Source organism: Mustelus asterias, chromosome 7 (assembly GCF_964213995.1).
Source record: "Mustelus asterias chromosome 7, sMusAst1.hap1.1, whole genome shotgun sequence".
Classification (NCBI taxonomy): domain Eukaryota; kingdom Metazoa; phylum Chordata; class Chondrichthyes; order Carcharhiniformes; family Triakidae; genus Mustelus; species Mustelus asterias.
Window position 1 is genome coordinate 11,489,082 of NC_135807.1, and position 16,029 is coordinate 11,505,110.

The following is a 16,029-nucleotide window of genomic DNA, read 5'->3' on the forward strand; positions in this document are numbered from 1 at the left end:
CCTCCTTCTGTACCATAGTGTTTCTATGATTCTACCACAACGCCACTGTAATGACTTCAATGAGGCACATGAGATTGGCCTCTTGGAGTACGAGCTCCCTGATTGGGACAGCAAATATGACCTCAAATAGGGATCTCATCCTCCAATAGGCTAACCTCATGGCCCTCGTTGAAGGCATCAGGGTCACGTTCCTGCACTATCTCTGTATCTCTTGATGTCTTTCATATGTGGAAACCTCTTGATCTCAGTCTTGTACAAGTCCAATGAATAAGCCTCCAATGCCCACTGGGGTGAAGGATTCCAAAGATGCTGAGTGAAGAATTTCCTCCTCATCTCATTCCTGAATGGCTTGCCCCTTACTCTGGCACTGCGTCTCCTGGTTCTAGATCCTCCCCTCCATCCCCCCGCCAGGGGAACATCCTTTCTGTGTCTATCCTGTTGTATCTATCTTGTAAGAATCTCGTCTCTATGGGTGAAATTGCTTCTCCTCCACCTAAACTCTAAGGGTCCACCCAATCTATTTAACCTTTCCTCATCGCACAACCTCTCCATCCCAGGAATTAATTCAGTGAACACTTGTTGCGCTCCGTCTATGGCAAGCATGTATTTCCTCGGGTAAGGAGACCAGAAACGTACTCAATACTCCAGATGTACAAAGAATAAAGAAAATTACAGCATAGGAACAGGCCCTTCGGCCCTCCAAGCATGCACCTACCATGTTGCCCGACTGAACTAAAAACCCCTACTCTTCCGGGGACCCTCCATTCCCATCCTATTCATGTATTTGTCAAGATGCCCCTTAAAAGTCACTATTGTATCTGCTTCCACTATCTCTCCCGGCAGCAAGTTCAAGGCACCCACTACTCTCTGTGTAAAAACCCTGTCTCGTACATCTCCTTTAAATCTTACCTCATGCACCTTAAACCTATGCCCTCTAGTAATTGACTCTTCCATCCTGGGAAAAAGCTTCTGACTATCCACTCTGCCCATGCCCCTCATAATCTTGTAGACTTCTATCAGGTCAGCTCTCAACTTCCATCATTCCAGAGGGAACAAACCAAGTTTCTCCAACCTCTCCTCATAGCTAGTGCCCTGCATACCAGGCAATATCCTGATAAATCTTTTCTGTACCCTCTCCAAAGTCTCCACATCCTTCTGGTAGTCACACCAAGGCTGTGTATGACTGGCTGTATACAATTGCGTTAAAGCATCTTGGTCAAGCCACAACTGTGATTCTGTGATGGAACTGTACCTTTAAGAAATGTATTTTTGTCATTATTATTTGTGTCGCTTTGTCTGTCCCTGGCAGCCCCTGTTGTTATTGCATCAGCATCACTGATCCTTATTGCTAAAATAATTGTTTTAATCTGGACTAATGCAGGGTTGTTATTTTAGTATTTCCCCCGTGATTTTTCAGAGCGGGGCTTGATTTGGGTTTTGACAGCAAAAACCATGTGACTGGACAGGGCTAGGCTCACAGAGAGAAACCCTGCTCTGTGGTAGTTTGGGAGCTGTAGGGAGATGAAATAACTCTGAGCCTCTGGATTTGGAGACTGGGATCTGCCAGAAAGCAGGTCTCTTTCTCTGAAGATCTGCTGTTTAAAGGAAGATCTTTCTCTGGAAACCGCTGTATGGGAGTCAGAAGGCAGGTGTCTTTCTGTATCTGTCCAGGAGGAGTTAAAAGGCTGGAAATCTAGCATCCACATGAGCATATCTATTGCTGGTGCCATTTGGTTCTGAAGAATGATGTATGTCTATGGGGATATTGCTTAAATTGGAACTATAGAGATACTTGGCCATGTTTAAGTATTTTCAATTGGTAAAAGTTATGTTAATTATTTTTGTTATATTCTAACTGTGTTCTTAAATAAAGTTTGTTTTAATAAAAACTACCCAGTGGGGTAATGGAATCATGCCTGGAGTGAAACTCCTTATGCTCACAGTAATGCCAAAATCAAATAAATTGGGATCTACGCTAACTTCATAAGATACCTTGGAGTTTCTTATCTGGTCCCTAACAATTGGGGTTTCTTGTGGGATTAAAATCTATAATTTATAATAACAGTTCTCCACCTGTGAGTCATTGAAAATCAATGAAAATAGCCGCAAAAAAACCGGAACCATCTGTGCATGCTAAACAGCGAGCAGGATTCCTGCCCCACTCCTCTGCCCAGGATGAGTTTCTGGAGCAGAGGCAGCTCTCCATAGGCTTCTGTGTAACTTTCCAGTCCAAATGATGTCCAAGACATGTCATGTGGCTCAGCTAGGTGGGGGGTCGGGAGGAGTAGGTATCACCTTTGGTTGGGGACTGAACAATCCTCCTGGCAGGAAGGGCCAGATAAATCCTGCCCGGTGTCTTAGTAAAATAAACATTTTGTGATGCAAGAAAGCTTTTACATTGTAAGTACTAGTGTGCCTGTGAACCTTAGAGGAACACAGAAACATGGAAAGAATCATATAGTGCAGAAGGAGGCCATTCGGCCCATCAAGTCTGCACTGACAACAATCCCACCCAGGCCTTATCCCTGCAGCCCCACATATCTTCCCTGCTAATCCCTCTAATCTACACATCCGGGGACATTAAGGGGCAATTTGGCATGGCCAATCAACCTAACCCGCACATCTTTGGACTGTGGGAGGAAACCGGAGCACCCGGAGGAAACCCACGCAGACACGGGGAGAATGTGCAGACTCCGCACGGACAATGACTCAAGCCGGGAATCGAACCCTGGGCCCTGGAGCTGGGAGGCAGCAGTGCTAACCACTGTGCCACCGTGGATGAGATTAGTTTGTGAAGTATTCTGGACCAGCACAATCGGAGGAATCCCACAAAGTCCACCTGGGCCAACGACCATTTTTGTGGATGAAATCTGAAGGAATTGAATCTTGAATCAGTCCATTAGATCATGAAAACTTGAATACATGGGATTCTGGGCCTAACTCACGAAATGTATAAAAACTCGATCTTTTGCAGGCCCTGAAGGATTGTGCTGATACAGCAACTGCTGGACATGATAAAGAACTCAAAGCAGCTACCTCAGGATGTAAGTCTGCAGGTCCGGTGTGAACTTATAACATGTCTGAATTCATCGCTGTCTAATGGAGGTTTAGTTTCGCTGTCATAGATCTTTGAGTATCAGTGCACACTGGACAGAGAATGTATCCGTCACCAGGATGCTGCCTGGGATGGAACATTTAAGTTATGAAGAGAGGTTGGATAGGCTTGGGTTGTTTTTCATTGGAGCAGACAAGACTGAGGGGCGACATATCAAGGTGTACAAGATTATGAGGGACATGGATAGGGTGGCCAGGGAGCAGCTATTCCCCTTAGTTGAAAGGGCAGCACGGTGGGGGGCACAGTGGTTAGCACTGCTGCCTCACAGTGCCAGAGACACGGGTTCAATTCCCGGCTTGGGTCACTGCCTGTGCAAAGTCTGCACGTTCTCCTTGTGTCTACATGGGTTTCCTCCGGGTGCTCTGGTTTCCTCCCACAGTCTGAAAGACTGGTTAGGTATATTGGACATGTTAAATTCTCCCTTAGTGTACCCGAACACTGGAGTGTGTGGCGACTGGGGGATTTTCACAGTAACTTCATTGCAGTATTAATGTAAGCCTGCTTGCGACACTAAATAAAATAAATTTATGAAGGGTCAGTCACAAGAGGACACAGGCTCAAGGTGAGGGGCAAGAGATTTCGGGGGATGTGAGGAAAAGCTCTTTTTACCCAGAGGGTGGTGACGGTCTGGAATGCGCTGCCTGGGAGGGTGGTGGAGGCGGGATGCCTCACATCCTTTAAAAAGTACCTGGATGAGCACCTGGTACATCATAACATTCAGGGCTATGGGTCAAGTGCTGGTAAATGGGATTGGATGGGAGCTCAGGTGTTTCTCATGTGTCGGTGCAGATTCAATGGGCCGAAGGGCCTCTTCTGCACTGAATGATTCTATGATTCTATGAATGGACAGTCTCCTAGTACCATCTTCAATCTCTCCTCTGTGTCTCATCTCCAACTTAGGTACCCAATCTGACACTTGTGTGAGGGGCAGCACAGTGGTTAGCACTGCTGCCTTACAGTTCCAGAGACCCGGGTTCGATTCCCGGCTTGGATCACTGTTCATGTGGAGTTTGCACGTTCTCCCTGTATCTGCATGGGTTTCCTCCAGGTGCTCCGATTTCCTCCCACAGTCCAAAAATGTACGGGTTAGGTGCATTGGCCATGCTAATTTCTCCCTCAGTGTTACCCGAACAAGCGCCAGGGTGTGGCGACGCGGGGATTTTCACAGTAACTTCATTGTAGTGTTAATGTCAGCCTACATGTGACTAATAAATAAACTTTAAACTTTTTCCAAACTTGTATGTTGTTGCGTTATCTATAAATATCTGTAAAGTGCCAGGAATTAATCAGCTAGGAACTAGTTGCTGTGTATAAGTGTTCCAGGGGAGCCACATGTTACAGCTGCAGTAGAGACTGGTGTGACGCATCACAGAACAAGTTCATTCTGGTCCTTCTTTGTATTAAAGTTGCAGAATTACAAAATTAAACATGAATGGTTTCTGATGTTTCCAAGCTTAAAGTGTAATCATGAACAATATCTGGGGGCCAAAAGAAAAGAAGAACAGTAGCACCAAGCTCAAAATTTCAAAACTAAATCTATTGGTAGCTCAGGCAACTATATTTTGAGCACAACTCAAGCATTCAGCTCCCAGCCTGTTGATACAACAATTACATTCAAGACAACAACAGGATTACATCTTGGAAAGTGTAATGACTCACCAAGTCTGATTGGAAAGGGATACAGTTTATTACAAAATGCAAAATAAAAACACAACTGAGGCGTACACACACTAATGAATATCTCTCATCAGTATTTACTGTTGAGAAAACCATGGATGTTAGGGAACTTGGGGACATAAATAGCGATGTCTTGAGGAGTGTACATGTTACAGAGGAGGAGGTGCTGGATGTCTTAAAGCGTATCAAGGTAGATAAATCCCCAGGACCTGATGAAGTGTATCCCAGGACATTGTGGGAGGCTCGGGAGGAAATTGCGGGTCCGCTAGCAGAGATATTTGAATCATCGATAGTCACAGGTGAGGTGCCTGAAGATTGGAGGGTGGCAAATGTTGTGCCCTTGTTTAAAAAGAGCTGCAGGGAAAAGCCTGGGAACTAGGGCCGGTGAAGTCCCTGAATCTTGATCAATTGGGCCAGTGGGCTGACGAATGGCAGATGGAGTTTAATTTAGATAAATGCGAGGTGACGCATTTTGGTAGATTGAACCAGGGCAGGACTTACTCAGTTAATGGTGGGGCGTTGGGGAGAGTTACAGAACAAAGAGATCGAGGGGTACAGGTTCATCGCTCCTTGAAAGTGGAGTCATAGGTGGACAGAATGGTGAAGAAGGCATTCGGCATGCTTGGTTTCATAAGTCCCTGTCATAGAAAGGATATTATTAAACTAGAAAGTGTGCAGAAGAGATTTACTAGGATGCTACCGGAACTTGATGGTTTGAGTTACAAGACGATGCTGGATAGACTGGGACTTTTAAGTCCCTTTTAAAGGCCGGTGAACCTCACATCTGTGGTGGGTAAGTTGTTGGAAGGTATTTTGAGAGACAGGATTTACAGGCAAGGACTGATTAGGGACAGTCAGCATGGCTTTGTGAGTGGAAAATCATGTCTCACAAATTTGATTGAGTTTTTTGAAGGGGTAACCAAGAAGGTATATGAGGGCAGTGCAGTTGATGTTGTCTACATGGACTTTAGCAAGGCCTTTGACAAGGTGCTGCATGGTCGGTTGTTACATAAGGGTAAATCTCACGGGATCCAGGGTGAGGTAGCTAAATGGATAAAAAACTGGCTTGATGACAGAAGGCAGAGGGTAGTTGTAGTGAGTTGATTTTCAAACTGGAGACCTGTGACCAGCGGTGTGCCTCAGGGATCGATGGTTATTTGTCATTTATATTAATGATTTGGATGAGAATATAGGAGGCATGGTTAGTCAGTTTGCAGATGACGCCAAGATTGGTGGCATAGTGGACAGTGAAGAAGGTTATCTCGGATTGCAACGGGATCTTGATCAATTGGGTCAGTGGGCTGACGAATGGCAGATGGAGTTTAATTTAGATAAATGCGAGGTGATGCATTTTGGTAGATTGAACCAGGGCAGGACTTACTCAGTTAATCGTAGGGCGTTGGGGAGAGTTACAGAACAAAGAGATCGAGGGGTACAGGTTCATAGCTCCTTGAAAGTGGAGTCATAGGTGGACAGAATGGTGAAGAAGGCATTCGGCATGCTTGGTTTCATTGGTCAGAACATTGAATACAGGGGTTGGGACCTCTTGTTGAAATTGTACAAGACATTGGTAAGGCCACACTTGGAATACTGTGTACAGTTCTGGTCACCCTATCATAGAAAGGATATTATCAAACTAGAAAGTGTGCAGAAGAGATTTACTAGGATGCTACCGGAACTTGATGGTTTGAGTTACAAGAAGATGCTGGAGAGACTGGGACTTTTTTCTCTGGAGTATAGAAGGCTGAAGGGTGAGAGGTCTATAAAATAATGAGGGGCATAGATCAGCTAGAAAGTCAATATCTTTTCCCAAAGGTAGGGGCGTCTAAAACTAGAGGGCATAGGTTTAAGGTGAGAGGGGAGAGATACAAAAATGTCCAGAGGGGCAATTGTTTCACACAGAGGGTGGTGAGTGTCTGGAACAAGTTGCCAGAGGTAGTAGTAGAGGCAGGTACAATTTTGTCTTTTAAAAAGCATTTAGACAGTTACATGGGTATGATGTTTATAGAGAGATATGGGCCAAATGCGGGCAATTGGGACTAACTTAGGAGTTTACAAAAAGGGCGGCATGGACAAGTTGGGCCGAAGGGCCTGTTTCCATGCTGTAAACCTCTATGACTCTAATCCCTGCCTGGGACTTCAGTACAGCAGGCCCAGTCCTGGGTCTGCCTTATAAATCGCTCAGGTAATCAGTCCCAGTTGGGCAGGCCAGTGCCTGTTACCAGGGGAACTCATACGCAACAATTCCCACAGGGAGATCAATCAGTGATTCCCCACAGGTGGCACAGGTGCACAGTGGTTAGCACTGCTGCTTCTCAGCGTCAGGGACCCGGGTTCAATTCCGGCCTCGGGTCACTCTCGGTGTGGAGCTTGCATGTTCTCCCCGTGTCTGTGTGGGCTTCCTCCGCGTGCTCTGGTTACCTCCCACAGCCCAAAGATGTGCGGGTTAGGGGGATTGGCCATGCTAAATTGAGCCTAGTGTCAGGGAGATTTTCAGAATAATTATGTGGGTAATGAGAATAGGGCATGGTGGGATTGTGGTCGGTGCAGACTTGATGGGCCGAATGGCCTCCTTCTGCACTTCAGGGATTGTATTGTATTGTATGGACCTCGTAGGGGTTATCACAGAAAGATTCTCCTTTACTCTCGCCTTAAAATAGGCTTTGCTGCACAAGACTGACCAGAATTGCCAAAGACCCAACTCAATAAACTGCTTGGAACCCCGTTGGTAATATTTGTAAGATAATGTACAATGTGTGCCTCCCCCGCTTACTGCGTGCAAATGACCAGTCTCTGGAAAACAAGCCAGACAAACTTAGAGCCAGACTCACTTTCCAAAGAGAACTGAGAGACTGCTGTGTACTCTGTTTCACGGAGACGTGGCACACTCCTGCTTCACCGGACTGTGCCCGACAACCAGAGGGGCTTCTCAATCCATCGAATGGACTGTACAGCAGCCTCAGGCAAGGCTATGGGAGGTGGGGTCTGCTTCCTAATCAACACCTCATGGTGCCTAGACGTAGCAACACTGGCAACTTTCTGCTCCCCAGACCTGGAATACCCGACGCTAAAATGCCGCCCCTACTATCTTCCACGGGAGATCACCTCTGTTATCCTGATGGTAGTTTACATCCCACCCCATGCGGGTGTGAAGATCACGCTGGACAAAATATTCCCCATAACGAATAGCCTTGAGACGAAACATCCCGAGGCCTCGTTCATCATGGCTGGGGATTTCAGTCAGGCCAAGCTCAAGAGCGTACTCTCAAGTTACCAAGAGTCAATTATTAGGGGGCACAGGTTTAAGGTGCAAGGGGCAAGGTTTAAAGGAGATGTCCGAGGCAGATTTTTTACACAGAGAATGGTGGGTGCCGGGAACTTGCTGCCAGCGGAAGTAGTGGAAGCAGATACGATAGTGACTTTTAAGGGGCGTCTTGACAAATACATGAATAGGATGGGAATGGAGGGATTTGGTCCCCGGAAGGTTAGGGGGCTTTTGTTAAGTTGGGCAGCACGGTCAGTGCAGGTTGTTCCTGTGCTGTAATTTTCTTTGTTCTTCGTTCTATTTAATACCCTCTGGCTCTATGCGTAGATTCCCTCCCCTGTCCTTGAATGGGCCAACCTTCTCCCTGGCTACCCTCTTGCTCTTCATATATGTATAAAAAGCCTCCTTAATCCTGCTGGCCAATGATTTTTCGTGACGTCTTTTAGCCCTCCTTACTCCTTGTTTTAGTTTCTTTCTACTTTCCTTGTATTCCACACTTGCTTCGTGTGTTCCCAGCCTCCTAGTTTTGACAAATGCTTCCTTGTTCTCTTTGACTAAGCTCACAATATCTTGCGTTATCCAAGGTTCCCAAAACTTGCCATACTTGTCCTTCATCCTTACAGGAATGTATCGGTTCTGCATCCCTATCAACTTACACTTGAAAGCCTCCCGCATGCAAGAGGTTGATTTGCCCTCAAACATCTGCCCCTAATCTACATTCTTCAGTTCCTGCCTAATATTATTGTAATTAGCATTCCCCCAGTTTAGCACCCTAATTTGAGGACTACACTTTTCTTTATCCATCAGTACCTTAAAGCTTACTGAATTGTGGTCACTGCTCCCCTACTGAAACGTCGACAAGCTGACTGGGCTCTTTTCCCAATACCAGGTCCAGTATGGCCCCTTCCCTAGTTGGACTATCTACATACTGTTTCAAGAAGCCCTCCTGGATCCTCCTTACAAACTCTGCCCCATCCACGCCCCTCGCACTCAGTGAGTCCCAGTCAATATCGGGGAAGTTAAAATCTCCCCACCACAAAAACCCAGTTATTTTTACACCTTGCCAAAATCTGCCTACATATCTGTTCCTCTCTCTCTCGCTGTGGATGAGTGGCCTATAGTAAACCCCCAACATTGTGACTACACCCTTCCTATTCCTGAGCTCTACCCATATTGCCTCACTGTATGAGTCCTCCGAGGTGTCCTCCCACAGTACAGCTGTGATATTCTCCTTAACCAGTAGTGCAACTCCCCCACCCCTTTTACATCCCCCTCTATCCCGCCTGAAACATCTGTATCCTGGAATCGTTACATTTTAACTTCTAGAACTTAGAAAAGTACAGCCCAAAATGTTGTGCCAAACATGATGGCAAATTAAAGTAATCCTTTCTGCTTGTCCTTGGTCCATATCTATCTATTCCTTGCACATTCATGTGTTTATCTAAAAGCCCCTTCAATACCCCTAACCTATCTGCCTCCACAATCACCCTAGCAGCACATTCCAGACACCTACCATCCTCTGTGTAAAACCTTGCCCCTTACATCTCATTTGAACTTTCCCTCTCTCACCTTCAGTGCATGACCCTTAGTATTAGACATTTCAACTCTGGGAAAAAGATTCTGACTGTCAACCCTATCTATGTCTCTCATAATTTTATAGACTTCTATCAGATCTCCCCTCAGCTTCCACCACTCCAGAGAAAACAACCCTAGTTTGTCCAGCCTCTCCTTATAGTTCACACTTCTGGATTTCCCATCTGAAACTCCAATATAACCTGCCATTGTTAACGTTCAGGCTGTAGAATCCCAGAATAATACCTGACGGAGGGAGACTGTTTAACTATCGAGTCTCCACCACCTAGTTTGAAAGATCAATCCAGTTTGCCCCACGTTCTCCCTTTTCCCGTCTCTGCAATTTATCTCTTTCAAGCATTTATCTAACTCCTGTTCAAAGGCCACAGTGGAATCTGTATTACCAGGCCGTGCAGTCCCAGTCTAAACTGCGACTTACATAAAAAAGATTTTTCTCATGTTGACTATGTCCCTTTTGCCATTTACTTTCAAGCTCAGAGCCCTAGGTGTCAATCCAGCATAGGTTCATAAGATATAGCAACAGAATTAGCCCATTCGGCCCATCGAGTCCGCTTCGCCATTCGATCATGGCTGATATGCTCCTCATCCCTATTTTCCTGCCTTCTCCCCATAACCCTTCCACCCATTACCAATTAAAAATCTGTCTAACTCCTCCTTAAATTTACTCACTGTCCCAGCATCCACCGCACTTTGGGGCAGCGAATTCCACGGATTCACAACCCTTTGGGAGAAGTAGTCTCTCCTCAACTCTGTTTTAAATTTACTGTCCCTTATCCCAAGACTATGACCTCTCGTCCTAGAATGTCCCACAAGAGGAAGCATCCGCTCCACATCTACTTTATCCATACCTTTTATCATCATGTATACCTCAATTTGATCTCCCCTCATTCTTCTAAATTCCAGAGAGTATCGGCCTCAACTGTTCAATCGCTCTTCATACGACAAGCCCCTCATCTCTGGGATCAATCCAGTGAACTTCCTCTGAACTGCCACCAAACCACGTGCCTCCAAACCACGACACCTTTCCTCAAACAAGGGGACGAAAACTGGGCAGTCAATTTGAAGCACAGACTGGATTCTATGAGGTTAGCTGACAAATTCTGATCTTTACCAGTCGGTTCAAAGTGACCAAATTTAGCTCAGTTTGGATGCAAGGGGCTGAATTGTATTTGGGGCAGGAGGTAAGGGAGAGAGGAATTGGGTGCGTGGTAACAGGGTGGGGATGGGGGGAGGGCGGGGGTTGGTAGGGGAATCATACAATGCCTACAGTGCAGAAGGAGGCCATCCGGCCCATTGAGTCTGCACTGACTCTCTGACAGAGCATCTTACCCAGGCCCACACCCACCCTATCTCCACAGCCCTATGTATTTACTCCACTAATTGTCCTAAGCTACACATCTTAGGACACTAAGGGACAATTTAGTATGGCCAATCAACCCGCACATCTTTCGGACTGTGGGAGGAAACCGAGCACCCAGAAGAAGCCCACGCAGACACGGGGAGAACATGCAAACTCCGCACAGTGACCCAAACTGGGAATCGAACCTGGGTCCCTGGTGCTGTGAGGCAGCAGTGCTAACCTAGGTAATGGTTGAGGGGAGAGTGGGGCTGATAAGCCCATGATTGGCACAGGGGTGGAAAGCCCTGTCCAGTGACATGACTCACTTACATCCAACTATTTTTTTTATTCAATTCGTGGGCCATGGGTGTCACTGGCTGGCCAACATTTATTGCCCATCCCTAGTTGCTCTTGAGAAGGTGGTGGTGAGCTTCCTTCTTGAATCGCTGCAGTCCATGTTCTGTGGGTTGACCCACAATGCCGTTAGGGAGGGAATTCCAGGATTTTGATCCAGCGACTGCAAAGGAATGGCGATATATTTCCAAGTAAGGATGGTGAGTGGCTTAGAGGGGAACTTGCAGATGGTGGTGCTCCCATGTATCTGCTGCCCTTGTCTTTCTCGATGAAAGTGGTCATGGGTTTTGGAAGGTGCTGTCTAAGGATCTTTAGTGACTTGCTGCAGCGCATCTTGTAGATGATACACGCTGTCTGTGGAGATGTGACTGAGCCTGGCTAGTCCTGGCCAGGCAGGCAGGAGCGGACATTTATGGCAGGAAGCTGGGAAAGTTTCCGGGTACAGTTAAGCAGGAGGGGAGCGGGGAGGACTCTGGCGGTGACTGAGATTGGGCTAGGGTATCGCAGTGGAGACAGTCAACTCTGCCAAAGACTGGGGTTCAGGAGAGCCCAGTACACATGAAATAAAACTACCACACGTGGCTTCTGTGCTCTTGTGACCCAGGATCCAGCTCCCAGCAGCTTTGCTCTGTTGGGGGAACTAACACTGCCCTCCCACCACACCTCAAGCCTTGAATTAAAACTGCAGATAGGGCCTGGATTTTAAAGTGGGACGCTGCTTCCTTCCTGTGGGTGTCTCACTCAAAGTTAAAACTGGACGTGGTGAGAAGATGGATGAAAGTGGCTCATTTTATTTTAATGACCTCCCAGACCCAATCATTGCTGCCAGGTGGGGGCAGTTAAAAGTGGGCCTAGGGCCTCAGATCGGCAAGTAATCCATGTAGTCTCTGGCGCAATTGGTTAGCGCGTTCGGTCGTTAACCGAAAGGATGGTGGTTTGATCCCACTCAGGGACGAAGTGCATTCGTCTTAATGGTGGCACGGTGGCACAGTGGTTAGCACTGCTGCCTCAAAGCGCCAGGGAACCTGGTTCAATTCCAGGTCACTGTCTGTGTGGAGTTTGTACGTTCTCCCCATGTCTGTATGGGTTTCCTCCGGGTGCTCCGGTTACTTACCACAGTCCAAGGATGTGAGCACATGGTTGACTGGCCATGCTAAATTGCCCTTTAGTGTCAGGGGGACTGGCAGGGTAAATGCATGGGGTTATGGGTGTAGGGCCTGGGTGGGATTGTGGTTGGTGCAGTCTCAATGGGCTGAATAACCTCCTTCTGCACTGTATGATTCTATGACTATAAAGGTATTTTAATATAGTGATAATTTGAAAAATCTGCAGAGGTACATTGTACAACAGGAACATTGGACACCCATGCCACCGTGTCATGGAGTAGGTGATACCTTAATAATGATGGTCCTTCAACACTCCAGATCTGAAATAGAAAACATTGTCACTGTAACTGGGAAGGTGTAAGCTTTACTAATTGTGTTAAAAGCAATGCCTTAAATAAAACCTTTTCTGGCCACCTAAATTAGTAGCTATGTGCCAGGGAACTGTCTTATCTTGGTGTGAGCAGTCCAGTTGCTCTTTGAATACGCTGGGGGCAATTTTAACCCAGCGTGCCCAACCGCAAACTGGCAAGATCTGGTTTCACACTCACCCCCCATTCCAGTCAGCCGGGAGAAATGTTAGAAGGGTTGTGAATCTGTCAATCCATCGCACCCCAGGGCCTGGAGAGTCAAATTAAAATAATCCCTTATTTTCTTTTATTATTCATTCATGGCACATGGGCGTCGCTGGCTGGCCAACATTTATTGCCCATCCCTAGTTGCCTGAGAGCAGTTGAGAGTCACCACATTGCTGTGGCTCTGGAGTCACATGGAGGCCAGACTAGGTAAGAACAGCAGATTTCCTTCCCTAAAAGACATTAGTGAACCAGATGGGTTTTTCCAATAATCGACAATGATTTCATGGTCATCAGTAGATTCTTAATTCCAGATATTTTTTATTGAATTCAAATTTCACCATCTGCCGTGGGGGGATTCGAAGACCAGAAGATCATGATAGGAGCAGAGGTAGGCCTTTCAGCCCATCGAATCTGCTCTGCCATTCAATGAGATCATGGCTGATCTGATGTGATAATCCTCAACTCCACTTTCCTGCCTTATCCCCATTACCCTTGATTCCCTTAATGATTAAAATTTTGTCTTTCTCAGCCTTGAACATACTTAATCACCCAGCCTCTACAGCCCTCTGCGGTAAATTCCACAGATTCACAACCCTCTGATGGAAGAAATTCCTCCTCACCTCTGTCTTAAATGGGTGTCCCCCTGACTCTGAGATTATGCCCTCTGGTCCTTGACTCTCCCACAAGGGGAAATAACCTCTCAGCATCTATCCTGTCAAGTCCCCTGAGAATCTGATGTGTCTCAATAAGGTTGTCTTTCATTCTTCTCAATTCCAATGAGTGCATTCCCAACCAACTCAACTTCTGCCCTCATAAGTCCCTGTATATCGGGATCAACCAATGAACCTTCTCTGGACTCCCTCCAGTGCCCATATGTAGATAAGGGGACCAAAACTGTTCACAGTATTCCAGGTGTGGTCTGACTCGTGCCTTGTATAGTTTCAGCAAGACTTCCCTATTTTTATACTCCATTCGCTTTGAAATAAAGGTCAACATTCCAATTGCCTTCCCTCTTACTTGCTGAACTTTATGCTGGCTTTTTGTGTTTTATCTGTGAAAACCCCCAAATCCCCCCGTGCTGCAGCTTTCTGCAGTCTCTCTCCATTTAAATAATATTCAGCTCCTTTATTCTTCCTACCAAAGTGCATAATTTTACCTAACCAGTCTATATCCCTCTGTCAACTCCTTTTGTGTCATCCTCACCACTTACCTTCTCACCTATCCACAAACCTGGCAATTGTACATTCACTTCCCTCATTCAAGTCAATAATATATATTGTAAATCATTGTGGCCCCAGCACTGATCCCTGTGGCACTTCACTAGTTACGGGTTGTCATCCTGAAAATGCACCTCTCTTCCCAACGCTCTGTCTTCTATCAGTTAGCCAATCCTCCATCCATTCTAGTATACTACCCCAATATCATAGGCCCTTATCTTATTAAATAGCCTTTTGTGTGCTGCCTTAATGAACATTTTTTTGAAATCTAAGTATTTTACATCTACTGGTTCCCCTTTATCTTTCCTGCTCATTACCACCTCAAATAATTCTAACAAATTTGTTCGGGAAGAGTTCCTCTTCATGAAGCCATGCTGACTCTATTTGATTATCATATTATATATTTCTAAATTATCTGCTATTATATCATTTATAATGGACTCTAACATTTTCCCAATAACAGAATTTAAGGCATCTGGCCTATAATTAGCTGCTTTTTTATCTCCCTCTCTTTTTGAATATTGGCAATTTTCTAATCCTCTGGGATTTACCCAGATTATATAGAGTCATAGAGTCATAGTGGTTTACAGCATGGAAACAGGCCCTTCGGCCCAACTTGTCCATGCTGCCCTTTTTTTTAACCCCAAAGCTAGTCCCAATTGCCTGTGTTTGGCCCATATCCCTCTATACCCACCTTACCCATGTAACTGTCTAACTGCTTTTTGAAAGACAGAATTGTACCCACCTTTAGTATTACCTCTGGCAGCTTGTTCCAGACACTCATTGCAGATAGCTACCAGTGCATCCACTGATGAATGAATTTCCCATAGGTCACTTTGTTCATCGCACAGATTCCGTGTTTCATAGATTGGGAGTGCCTGATGGGATACAAATCCCACCTTTCTCAAGCTGCCAGGTGTCATGTTCCGAGAGCAGATGCAAGTTTGAGTTATAAGAAGAGGCTGGATAGACTGGGACTTTTTTCTCTGGAGCACAGGAGGCTTAGGGGTGGTCTTATCGTGAACTAGAAAATAATGAGGGGCATAAATCAACTAGATAGTCAACATCTTTTCTCAAAGATAGGGGAGTCTAAAACTAGAAGATATAGGTTTAAGATGGAGAGGGGGAAAAATGCATAAGAACATAAGAACTAAGAGCAGGAGTAGGCCACCTGGCCCCTCGAGCCTGCTCTGCCATTCTATAAGATCATGGCTGATCTTTTCGTGGACTCAGCTCCACATATCCGCCCGCTCACCATTACCCTTAAATCCTTTACTGTTCAAAAATGTATCAACCCTTGCCTTAAAAACATTCAATGAGGTAGCCTCAACTGCTTCACTCGGCAGGGAATTCCACAGATTCACAACCCTTTGGGTGAAGAAGCTCCTCCTCAACTCAGTCCTAAATCTGCTCCCCCTTATTTTGAGGCCATGCCCCTAGTTCTAGTTTCATCTACCAGTGGAAACAACCTCCCTGCTTCTATCTTATCTATTCCCTTCATAATCTTATATTTTTTGTATTATGTCTCCTCTCATTCTTCTGAATTCCAGTGAGTATAGACCCAGTCTACTCAGTCTCTCCTCATAAGCCAACCCTCTCAACTCCAGAATCAACCTAGTGAATTCCCTCTGCACCCCCTCCAGTGCCAGTATATCCTTTCTCAAGTAAGGAGACCAAAACTGTACACAGTACTCCAGGTGTGGCCTCACCAGCACCATACAAAGGGATCCAGAGGGGCATTTGTTTCACACAGAGGGTGGTGAGTGTCTGGAACAAGCTGCCAGAGGT

At 45.9% G+C, this 16,029-nt stretch overlaps 1 protein-coding gene across 1 annotated transcript in view; it reads left to right on the plus strand.

Moving 5' to 3' along the window:
- Window positions 1–16,029, plus strand: part of LOC144496035 (cadherin-7-like) — a 174,268-nt gene that overhangs the window by 29,525 nt on the left and 128,714 nt on the right. The window contains exons 4-5 of the mRNA XM_078216988.1: window positions 2,975–3,044; window positions 7,843–8,031. Coding sequence (XP_078073114.1) covers window positions 2,975–3,044; window positions 7,843–8,031 — 259 coding nt within the window. The remainder of the gene's footprint in view (window positions 1–2,974; window positions 3,045–7,842; window positions 8,032–16,029) is intronic.